Source organism: Aotus nancymaae, unplaced genomic scaffold, assembly GCF_030222135.1.
Source record: "Aotus nancymaae isolate 86718 unplaced genomic scaffold, 86718_ANA_hifiasm-v0.15.2.pri h1tg000012l, whole genome shotgun sequence".
NCBI lineage: Eukaryota > Metazoa > Chordata > Mammalia > Primates > Aotidae > Aotus > Aotus nancymaae.
In genome coordinates this window covers 275,411-288,123 of record NW_026988423.1, presented here as the reverse complement: position 1 = coordinate 288,123, position 12,713 = coordinate 275,411, and the positions used below count along the sequence as shown (strand labels likewise).

General features: G+C 46.5%; 1 protein-coding gene across 1 annotated transcript in view; it reads right to left on the bottom strand.

The window, feature by feature from the left end:
- The window catches only part of ENDOD1 (endonuclease domain containing 1), a 37,862-nt gene extending 28,052 nt beyond the window's left edge, over positions 1 to 9,810 (bottom strand). The window contains exon 1 of the mRNA XM_012454676.2: positions 9,511 to 9,810. Coding sequence (XP_012310099.2) covers positions 9,511 to 9,810 — 300 coding nt within the window. The remainder of the gene's footprint in view (positions 1 to 9,510) is intronic.
- Between the last annotated feature and the right edge of the window lie 2,903 nt (positions 9,811 to 12,713).

Here is a 12,713-nt window from a genome sequence, read left to right as displayed (position 1 = left end):
AAGGTACACTTGGAGGTGGTGAGCCTCTGATATTCATGGGCGTGTGACTGCCAGAGCTGGAAACACACCCTCCATAAAATCCTGGTAAATGAACATGTGAACTTTTAAAAGATAAACTTCATTCAAGAGCATTCAACAGGAGCGCACTCAACACATCAACAGGTTTGTAACAGAAGTAGTCCACGTGTGCTCTGGTGTCAGACAGCTCAGGTTAAAACCCCAGCCCCACCTCTTCTTCACTGTGTAAACATGGAATAGTAGTTTAACCTCTCTGGGCTTGTTTCTTCTTCTGTCTAAGAAGGATAATAATAGTACCTATTTCTAACGGTCCTGAGGGTTACGTGAAATTACATGTGAAAAGACGAAACACTAGAAAAGCGCCTGCTACATAATAAGCATCCAGTGAGCTCTAGACTGCAATTACTTGAAGGTCAACTGAATACCTGAAGGTATCTCACGCTCAGAGCGTCCAAAACTGACTACCTTTTCCTCCTGCGGCTGTATTAAAGTATAACTGGTATACAAAGAACTGTACATATTTAATGTGATGAAATCAATGTGCAACAAACATGTAATAACTCATCACGTAATTAATGTGCTGAGTTTAGATGTAAGCAAATACCCACAATACCATCACAACAAGCAAGCAAGAGACACGTCCGACACCTACTATGCTTTCCTTGTGTCATTTTGTTGTGTGTGTGTGTGTGTGTGTGTTAAGAAAACTTAATATGAGATGTACTCTCTTAACAAATGTTGAAGTCCACAATACAATATCGTGGACTTCACAATACATCATATAGCAGATCTCCGGAACTGATCTATCCCTTATAGCTGAAACTTTACACCCATTGAACAACAGCTCTCCAGCCTCCCCACTCTTCAGCCCCTGGGAACCATTACAGGCTGAGCATCCAAATCCGAAAATCCAAAATCCGATATGTTCCAAAATCCAAACCTTTTTGAATACCGACATGACACTCAAAGTAAATGCTCATTAAAGCATTTCAGATTTCAGATTTTCAGATTTAGGATGTTCGAATACTAAATCCAAAATTAAAAAAAAAAAAAAAATCCCCAAACTGAAACACTTCTAGTTCCGAGCATTTCAGATTAGGGATAGTCAACCCTTATTGTATTCTTGCTCCTATGAACAAACGCGAGTTCTTGAAACAACCCCAAAACAGCTCCTCCTTTTGTCTTGTCTTATTCATGGCAACTCCATTTTTCTGATCATTCAGGCCCAAACCCTTGGAGTCATCTCTTCCCTTTCTCTCGCTCCAAAGACTATAAGCTCTTTCTTCACAATATATCCAGAATAAACGCTGCTACCATCTTGATCCAAGATACTACTGTCTTTTGTCAGATCACTGAAATCTCCTAACTGGTTTCTTTGCTTCTGTCCTTAACACCGTAACTCTGTTTTCAATGCAACAGCCCAAATGGCCCTATTTAAATGTCAGTCAGATCATGTCAAAGCTCTTTGCTCAGAACCCTGCTCAACTGCTTCCCACTTCACACACAGTAAAACCCCAATATTTTACAGACAGCTCAGAAGGATCTAAATGTTCTGCCGTCTCCTTCTCCACTTCTCTGACTTCATCTCCTGCTACTGTCCTCACTTACCCTTCTCTAGCCACACCAGCCTTAGTTCTTCCTCAGCACACTCATGCCTCCGGGCTTTGCAATTACTGTTCCTTTACCCAGAACGTTTTCTTCCCAGATACCCGCATAATTGGCCTCTTACTTCTTTTGAATCTGTACCCAAAAGTCATCTCCTCAGTGATCTTTTTTCCTGGATGAAAACCTTTTTTTAAACTTCACCTTTTCCTTGATATCTCATAGCCTCCTTCCTTGCTTTTTCTCCTTATCAGTATCTAAAAAGGTTCTTTTTTTTTTTTTTTTTTTGAGACGGAGTTTCGCTCTCATTACCCAGGCTGGAGTGCAATGGCGCGATCTCGGCTCACCGAAACCTCCGCCTCCTGGGTTCAGGCAATTCTCCTGCCTCAGCCTCCTGAGTAGCTGGGATTACAGGCACACGCCACCGTGCCCAGCTAATTTTTTGTATTTTTAGTAGAGACGGGGTTTCACCATGTTGACCAGGATGGTCTCGATCTCTTGACCTCGTGATCCACCCGCCTCGGCCTCCCAAAGTGCTGGGATTACAGGCTTGAGCCACCGCGCCCGGCCGGGTTCTTTTTTTTTTTAAGACAGGGTCTCACTCTGTCACCCAGACTAGAATGCAGTGGCATGATCTCAGCTTACCACAGCCTCTACCTCCCGGGCTCAAATGATCCTCCCACCTCAGCCTCTGTGAGTAGCTGGGACTACAGGTGCATGCCAGCACAGCTGGCTAATTTTTGTATTTTTTGTAGAGATGAGGTTTTGCCATGTTGCCCAGGCTGGTCTCAAACTCTTGGGCTCAAATAATCAGACCGCCTTGGCCTCCCAAAGTGTCGGGATTATAGGCATGAGCCACAGCGCTTGGTGCCGTGTCTTTTATTTATGTATTTTATAATCTATATTCTCTATTAGATATTAAGCCCTATGAGAGTAGGTATTTTTGTCTGTTTGGTTCACTGCTCTCTTTCCAGGGCTTAGAATAGTGCCTGACACGTAGCAGATGCTCAATAAATATCTGTTGACTAAAATGAATTAACTGACAGGGCTCAAGGTTTTGTTAAGGCATTGGGTGTCCCTGCCAACTGGAAGTCAATCAAAACTCAAGACCAATCAGCCCTTAAAGTATAAGTCAGTTGAAACATGTAATTACATTTATATTTTCAAATAATATTTCAGCCATATGCTTATTCTGCAAAGTGAAATGTACCCATATTTTCAGCTTCGATTAAAAATATAAAATACGCTCCATTTGAACTTTTGATTGAGCCACGCTTCTGTCCAGCACTAGGTCAATGAAGCAGGACTGGAATATTAAATGGTGCTTCTATTCTTGGTTCAGCCTATGAGTCAGTTTCTCCTTTATTTCTCCTTCCTTTCAGTGGCCGAATAGATGTATCGACAGGCAATGAATTACTGCCATGATAGATGTCAAGTTCTATGAAACTGAAAGGGTAAGTAACCACTCAGAAGATATAACATGCATCTTGAAGGAAGAAATCTGAAAAGAAAGCTTTCTTGACTAACAGTAATTCTACAGGTAAGACCCGATCCCTGAAAGCAAATGCTACTGGAAAATAAGGACTTACTTTCTTCTATTTTCACTTTCAGAGCTGACAGTTTAAAAGGAAGAGAAATTTTATGCCCAAAGTATAAAATCTCAATTCCCCAAGGAAAGCTCCATTCAATGACCATGAATCACCAGTAATGGAGCTAATAGAAATCTGAAGCTGGCATTTTCAGAATGGTATGTTAGTAGTGAAGCCATAAACCATGCAAAGAACTGGATGAAAAATAAAATAACAAGTCTAGTCAGGCAGTTTGGATTCTGGAGAGAAAACACTAAAATTTTAGTTGGAAAACAGTGTGATAGAGAAGAGAGTTAAGAGCTTTGGATTTAGGCAGTCATAAGCTCCAGTCTGGGCTTTGCCATTTAGAAGCTGTGTGACCTCAGATAAGTTACTTGACCACTCTGAACCTCAGTTTCCTAAACTATAAAACACAGGTCATAATACCTGGAGTTGTTATAGAGATGAGACAAGTTAGACTGTGAAGACCTTTGACATGGCGAGAGATCAACACATGATAATTCCTTGCCTAGATTGTACAGACTTAAGTCTAAATTGGAAGAATAGTGTAAAGAATTGTCACCACTGGACTGCTTCAGGACAAATGTCCCTGAAATATTCTGCCAACATAGGTAAGTACATTAACTTGATCCTGAAAATGGCCTGCAAAACAAAAGCAAGCACTAAATCCAAAGATGAAAAAAAGCTAGAGGGAAAAATTCAACGAAGAATAGCATGGGTGGCTCCTGTTTTGCTGTGGGCATCACAGGAAGGGCACTCTGAGTGACTGCTTTTGGAACCATCCCCTGGGTCAGGCGCTTCCCAGCCTCGTCTGGGCTCAGCGCAATAGACTGGAATGCCGTTGCTCACTGTTCCGTGACAACGCACCTCTCGGCTGCCCAGGACACAGCGGGTGGAGATGTCTTTGGTACCTGGTTGGTTTGTTTTTGCTTTTGATCACTCAAATCCACCCTCCAGCTATTCATTCAATCTTCCATATATTTCATCTCTCATCATGCATTTACAAAGCATTCTATTATATGAATGAGGGACATAAACCAAGCATTTGAGAAGATACACAGAGAGATATATTGCATTTTAGGAGAGATTTGTAGAACTGTAGGTGTCACCTAATCCAGCATTCCATCTGTGTGTGTGTGTGTGTGTGTGTGTGGTGTGCACGCGCCCAGCACCTACCGAAGTAATACCTTATATACACACTAATATTTACTAAGAGCTTACCATATTCCAGGTACCACGCCACATGCTCTCATGTGTTATCTTATTTGTCACAACCACTCTATAAAGTAAACACTGTTATGACCTTTAATGAACAGATCAAAAAAATCGGGCTGGAAGAATTTCAGGTCACATAACTTGTCAGTGGAAGAGCAGGGATCTCAATTAAGTTTCCTAATTAACGTGTAAGAATCAGGACTGTCCTGTTCACTGCATTTGTTATGCAGAGATTTAAGTGTATCATGGCCGTCTATATATCTATTCTCTGACACAATGAAAAGCAGGCTGAGGTTGGAACAAATTCAACAGTACTTCTGTTTCAGGTTGTATAAGCCATGGATGGAAATTAAAGATCAAGGACTTAATCAAAGTTCTAACTTGAGACAGCTGTTCATGTGCACTTACTAAGATCCAGAATATGACCTCACTGTGCCCTCTAGGAAAATGTTTGTGCAGTTAGCCAGACTATTCCCTTCACTCCAGAGTCACTGACACTTGAGAAATCTTTATGCAGCCAAATAAGTGCTCCCACTTGTTCTGTGACAGTCAGGAAGCAGAAGTGGAGTAGAAATTAGAATTCTCACATAAAAGATGAGAATTAAAGTCCTAAGACCATTAACACAGTGGATCCATCGTGAGGTCAAAGAATCTCCATGGTGTATAAGAGCAATCAGTAATGAGCTCCAAGATAAGCTGTGTGACCTTAAACACCTTGGTTAACCTCTCTGAGCCAGTTTCCTCATTTCCACAAGAAAATAACATCTACCTCACAGTATTTTTGTAAGATTGAACAAATATACACTGTTATTACTGATTATATAAATTATATAATATATAATTATATATTTATAATTTAAATTTTTATTTATTTATAAATATAAATTTATATTTTATAAAATCAAATATATAATTTAGAAATATACATTTAAATTATATCTTTATAATTTATAATTAAATATATAATTGTTATATATAATTTACATATTCAGTAATAACAGTACGTATTTGTTATATATTATATATAAACATTATAATTATATTATATATTATAATATATGTATATTATATATTTTATATATATTAATATATATGAGCTAAGAAATATATTGTGTATATTATATATTATATAATATATAATATATTAATTATATACTATGTAATAGTTAATGTGTAATATTATGTATTATTTAATTTGTATATTCAGTTCCTTCCATGTTTATAAAATGATGGAGCTTTAGATGTTGGCTTCTGGCATAAATCAGCAATGCACTTTGGAAATGCATCATTGGTATCTTATCTAAAAATTCTTCCCTTAAGTGGAAAGGAGTCGACAAACTAAAAGGTTTTAGACTTCCTGAACTAAACCAGAATCCAGTTCTCAGGTTTCTGGAGTCTTGACTAGAACCCCTCCAAACCATCTCCTGTAGGCAGAGCAGAGATCAAAGTCATTTGGGATAGTTTCAAAGGCCAAAGCTAAGACTGACGGAGTAGCTTCAGAAGAGGATTCCAGCTCTGCATAGGGAACATGTTTGTAACAGCAGCTGCTGGCCAGCCACGGGGCAAGCTTCTGAAACAGGAAGCTCTCCCCAAGAAAACTCTAGCAGAACATCTCACCCACTGCTGCCTGATTGATTCTCCTAACGTCAAATTATTTTATTCAACACTTACCACGTGCTTTCTATGAGCTGGGCACTAGGAAAAGAATGAGTAAGATGCAGTCATCATTCCTCAGGGGCTCAAATTGGGGAGACAGATATGTAAGCAGATAATTACAAAACAAAATGGTAAGTATGAAATAGAAAAATTATAAGCGCACTGAAGGGGTGGATCTAACTAAGGGGGTGGATATAATTCAGGTGGGAAATTCTTTCTGGAGGAGGTGACACCTCTGTAAAATCTTGAAGGATGGAGCAAGGGCAGGAAGTGAAGGAGAAGATGGGGTCAGTGTAGAAAGAGAATTTGGGCAAAGGGAATCAGCATGAGCTAAGAAATAGACATCACAAACCGTCTGGTTTGAGAGGAACTCCGTAAGATACGAGGGTGGGGCACGGTGAGAAACCAGATTGGAGCTGGAGGCAGGAGCTAGGCTATGGAGGGCCCGTAAACCGCATTCCGCTGCGAACTTTGTCCTGTAGGGATTAGGCAGGCAACACCTTACAGATTTTAAGCACGAGAGTGACTAAGTTTCTGTGATCTTTGACTTAGGAGATTCTTTTCAAAGAGGAACTACAGAGGGGCCTCAACAGCTGCTGAACTGGGCTTGGGAACTCGGTGTCACTGCTGTCCTCCGTGACTCGTCACTGGAGACACGTGCTGAGCTCCTCTGGCCTCCTGCCTCTTCCTCCCCTGTGTACTGGGCCTCTGGGTAACACTGACCTCATGAAAAGCTGATGTGGGCACAAGGAGACTCAGCATCATAAACTGCTTGGAAGCAGCCACAGTACACATCGAGCCCTGAGCATCTTTCTGCAGTGGGGATCTTGGCTGGGAGACAGGCCTCAGGGTGCAGGCAGCAGGGGGCAGGTTTGCTACAGTGCTCTCCCCTCCAGCTGCACCTCACGCCTCCTCCTCCCTCCCTCTCTCCCAATACTCTCTGCATCCTGGCTGACTTGACTTGAGGTTGAGGGGGTGGATGTGGGAGGCTGCCCACCTTGCAGGGAAAAGCATCCTGCAGTGCTCAGCCACGGCGACCATTCTGACCTCTCAGCACGGTGTGAACTCAGGCCGCTTGTACTGTTCAGAACTGCTGTACATCTCACCTCTCACGCTGCCATTCGTGACTATTTCCACCCACCCTTCCCATCTTCTTTAATCTCCACAGTCCCCTTCTTCATTATCCCACCCAGGGTCTCCGTGTTACCTGGTTCCCTCCACTTCTTTCTGTCAAACTACGCTCCTTTATGACTCACTCCTTCCCTAGATGCATAAATGGCTCTGCCTCCCTAAGCCTTCCTGGTGATCCTCCCTAGCCGATCCCTCCCTTCCATGATTCCGCTTTATTCTGAGCACTTGAACACATGAATTTATCTGTATTAGTTCACCCGCTCCGACTTCTCCAGGCACAAATCCCTGAATCTGCCATGCCTTTCTCGCTCACGGTGTTCCCTCTGCTTGAAATGTCCTCCTCCTTGTCTCCCTTCTGACCTTGCTTCTGGCCTTATCTTTCCAGGCACAGCACAAATGTCATCCTGACCCTAAGGCTTGCTTCCATCACCTCAAAGACAGATTAAATATAATAGTATTTTGCTCCCCTTTATTAAATTATGGTTTTTTGTTTATGTCATAGCAACAGATAGCACTCCTGTGTCACACGCCTCTCTGAGAACTTTACATATGGTAATTCATAAAATCCTCACCCCACCCGCTGCTATTATCTCCAATTTAACCTGCCCAAGTTCATAGCTAGTCAGTGGAGCAACCGGGATTTGAACCCACATAGCATAGCTCTAATCAAATACTATGGCACCTCTCCACCCAGCAAACCACTGCAGACCAGGAAGCCTTTGTCCTAGAACTGCACTCAGATCTCTTGGTATCCCAAATGTCTGGCATACAGCAGGAGATCACTAAATGTGTTCTGAATTTAGCTGAAATTTGTTTAGCATGCATTCCCATGATTTCCTCAGATGTATATTCGGTCTCGCTGAGCTGTCCATGAGATCAAGGGGAAAGGACTAGGTCATTCGCTTTCTTCATAGGCACACAATCACAAACAAGACGAGATGTGGGGAATACCCTGTGGGCTCTAGGGGTGCAGCTGGAGGAAAACTAATTTTGGATTTAAATGTGCCTTGTGTGTGCAATTGACAAAGTCATTTTCACATGCCCGATCTCAACAGGCGTTATCAACAGCTGAGGTAGGTGGAAGGATGTGAGGAAGATAAGAAAACTAGGTGCGGATTGTTTGAGGCCTTGGGGAGACCTCAGAGCTAGAAATAGCTGAATGAAGTAACAACCCACAGGCTCTGAATAAAGCACCTAAAAGCCAGCCTCCAGTCAACGGGTGTGGTCCTAGGCAGCTGTGGCCATCAGGAAAGGAAGAGTGTTGGGTCAGCTCCTCCCCCAGCAGCCTGAGCAGGGGTGGGAAGCTGGTGAGAGGGCAAAGGGGAGCCTGGCAGGGTGTTCTAGAGAGGAGGCCAGGTGAGCAGAGGTGAGCCAGGATGTGTTAAGAGCAGGCCAGCAGGTTCGGCAGCCTCTGAGGGCTTCTCCAGTGTTTGCTTACCTTTACCGGATGGGACACAACACCGTGAGAGGTGACATGATTTCCTAGTGGTCTGATAACATAAGATATGAAGAGTCAGGAAAAACTGGCTTGTCTTTCCATCAGTTGGAGGTCGTCAATGTTTCCCTACCATGTGTAACTATCCCACTGCGTTTCTAAAAATCTATACCTCTATTTTATTGCTCTAACTCAGCACAACCACAGATCGAATTTACTCAATGCCATGTGTAGAAGGAAGGATTTTCAGGTTAGGATGAGCTCTGCAAAGGGAAGCTTTCCTTAGTAGAAAGGGCAGTGAATTCCCAGCCGAAAGACCTGCTCCATCTTACTAGCTGGGTGGTCTTCCGCATCTCTTCAACCCCCTGGGCTGTAATCTCCTCTGCTGTAAAATGGGGATGAAAATACCCCCCTCCCCACCTCCGAATGAGTGCCATGGCGATGACTTGCACGAAGGCCTGTGGGCGCCCAGCCTAGGCTTTCTGCGGATCTAAACGGTCTCCAGGGTCTGTGCCTCACGCTTCACTCTTCAGGAAAGGAACGAAACACCGCAGAGGTCTGCGCAGAAATGCGGGGAGAACCTCCTCCCACCGGGGACCTCCCGCCCCTGCAGCTCGTGAGGTGACGTGACGACTCGCGGACCGCCAGGCTCTTACTGCAGCCTCCACCGGGGGCGAGGCCGGCTAAACTTCGGGGGAGCAACGGGGCGGGTCTGGAACCCGGGTTTCTTGGCCCAAGGCACGGAAGGCGTGGGGGTTGCAGTTCCCGGCCCGGCCCCTGGCGGTGGCTGCGAAGCGCCCCCGGGGCGAGTCCAGCGGCACGGCCCCAGCGCGCGCAGCCCGGCTCGGGAACCGCTTCGCTTACCTGCGGCTCCACCAGCCAACGCTGCGCTGCGCCGCCGGGTGCCGGGCGCGGGGCGCGGAACGCCGAGTACACTGGGACGCGGTCCCGGGGGCTGTAGAGGGTGGCGAAGCGCTCGGCGCCCTCCGCGCGCTGACAGATCTTCACGTGGGAATCCGCCGGCAGACCCGCGGGCGGGGTCCGGGCGTAGAAGAACCGGTCACACTCGCCGAAGCCGGCTTCGTCCTCGCCCACCAGCCGCCCTTCCAGCAGCCCGGCCAGGGCGAGGAGGCTGCGCAGCGCCAGCCAGCCCGCGGTGCCCATGGCGGCCTCTGCGAGCGCGGCGGGGCCGAGCGGCTGGAGCTCCGCGGGCCGGGCGGGGAGCGCGACGCAGCCGGGAGGGGCGGGGAAGGGAGGCGGGAACCGGGCAGGGCGGGGAAGGGAGGCGGGAACCCGGGCGGGGAGCGCGACGCAGCCGGGAGGGGCGGGGAAGGGAGGCGGGAACCCGGGCGGGGCGGGGAAGGGAGGCGGGAACCCGGGCGGGGAGCGCGACGCAGCCGGGCGGGGCGGGGAAGGGAGGCGGGAACCGGGCGCGGCGGGGGCGGGTCCGCGTCCGAGGCCGCGCCTCCCTCGCCGAAGATGGCTGCGGACGCCCGGGCCGGGATCCGCTGTGCCGACGACGTCCCCTGGGTTGCGCCCGGGGCTGCAGACGCGGTCACCTGCGGCTGCGCCGCCCGGGCTCAGCAGTCGGCGGGGACGCGCGCTGCTAAGAACGGAGAAGCCGAGGGGGGCGGGCCTTGTCCGAGGGGCCAGGAAGGGACAGGCGCCTGCACTGGGCTGATCGCGCGCGCCCCACGGCCGCCCTGGGGATGCGGAGGGCGGCGCGAGATGCTTGCGGAGCTGCGGCCGTTCGGAGTGAACGGGCAGCGTTCCCCTCTGTAATCTCATGAATATCCGTCTCCCCCGCTCCACCGAAGTGCTCCACGGTCCGCACAGGCACACAATTCTGATGCAGGCTTTTGTTTCGTTTTGTTTTATAGCTCGCCAGAAACTCGAGACTCAAGAAAGGAAGTCCCTAAAGTAGGCAGACGTACAGCCCTGCTGTGCTTTTCTAGGTGCAAGGCTTAAAAACCAAACCGATGCCGAGCGAGGAAGGAGGTCAGCCAATGTCACTGGTGGATGGGTTAGCCGCTTCTTCCTCCATTTATCCCTCTGCGTGCCTAGGTGCCAGCCTGAGATAGGCACTGGATTACCGCAGGGTAAACAAGAACAGGGCCCCTGCGGTCACAAAGACACCCTAGCCGGAAAGCTTGTCATTAACCGAGGAAGCATGCTATTAAAGGGATAACTAGAAACTGAACACGGACCTGTGAGACCCTGATGGCTACGGGGGTTCGGGATGTAATCTGGGAAAGTTTGCCTGAAGAGGTGGCATCTGAGCTGACACCTGGAGGATGACATGAACTAGGCAAGGAGGAAAACCATGTGCTAAGTGGTCTCTCACGGAAGGGAACATGATGCATTGGAGGAATTGAAGGAAGGCTAGTGTGGGCAAAGGACAGATAACTGCATGGGGGCTGATGGGAAGTGGGGCTAAAGAAGAGGCAAGGGTCATATTATTCAGGGTAATATAGGCCTGAGGCCTTCCAACACTTTTTGACAAGCCCCACAGTGAGAAAAGTTTCATGACGTAATTCTTACGCTTACAATTGGCATTGCAGTTCCACAGTTCTGTTCTACTTGACTTGACTTTTTTTTTAAAGTGCTGGTGGTGACCATAGCACTTGTTCCTATGATCCACTCATGGCTCATGATCTGCAGTTTGGAGAAAATACTATAAATCATGTTGAGGATTTTGATCTTTTAATGGTGGTGACTCAATCCTTTTTGCTGTCAGGGAAGAGTGCTAGCTTGAAGTGGCCCAGAATAAATGGGTGTGGCAGCTCACGCCTGTAATCCCAGCACTTTGGGAGGCTAAGGTGGGCAGATCCCCTGAGGTGAGGAATTTGAGACCAGTCTGGTGTACATGGTGAAACCCATCTTCAGTGAAAACACAAAATTAGCTGGGTATGGTGGCTGGCGGCTGTAATCCCAGCTACTCAGGAGGCTGAGGCAGGAGAATCGCTTGAACCTGGGAGGTTGCAGTGAGCCAAAATGGTGCCACAGCACTACAGCCTGGGCAACAGAGCCAGATTCTGTGAGAGAGAGAGAGGGAGGGAGGGAGGAAAAAAAAAAGGAAGGTAGAAAAGGAAAACACCCACAATTGCCACAATCCAGATGAGAGATGGTAGCTTGGACTAGGATGGTGGCAGCAGAGATAGGGTCAGGGCAGCTACCCAGGGCCAGGGCCTGCACTCATCCTATGATGTCACCTGTTTCCCAGTGTGCCACTTCAGGGACTGAGGACCAGAGCCTACTGATGCTTGCCTAATATGGCACAGCCAGTGAGTCCTGAGCCAGATTTGAAACAGGTCTCTCTGATTCCCAAGTCTGGCCTTTTCTTTTAACTCACAGCACATCTGTAAGGTGAGCCCATAAAGAAGGAAACTAATTTTCAAGAGATGACACCTGGTACTTAAGAACCAGTTTCTTACAGGTTTCAATGCCTGAAAATGTTGACTATGTTTGGTCCCAGAAATGAAACCTAAGTTCATATCTTAGTTTTTTTAAAAAGGGGGACACATGTAGTGTGACGTCACAGAAGAGGCTAGGCTTGAAGTCCCCTTTGATCCGAATGATGACCCCGATCATCTGGTACTAGTATCTCAGTCCTCTCATCCCTGTAGGCTTCAATCAAGTCCTCCCACAGGGACAGTGCTGCTCCTGGGATGCTGGGAGGATTATAGGTTTTATAGGATTTTAAAAATCTTTACATTATTTTATAAAGTCGAGTATAGGGCTCCCCAATGTTGACTTATGATGTCAACCATAACGATTATAATATAAACACTGTTGAACAACTAGAAATCAATCCTTCTGTTCTCTGAGTTCTTTAAACATGTATCTGTTATGGTACTTATGGTAGAGTGTTAATAATCTCTGTGTCTGTCTTCTATATTAAATCATTACTCCTAGGGACAAAGGTGCTTGGTGGATTCCAGTGACTACCACAAAGTCTGGAGTGATTAGATGCCAAATACGATTATGTTGTATTTTAACAAATGCGGAAAGTATAATACAATACATCATTGGCCTTTATGACTAAAGTATTTATAAGATTTTAATTC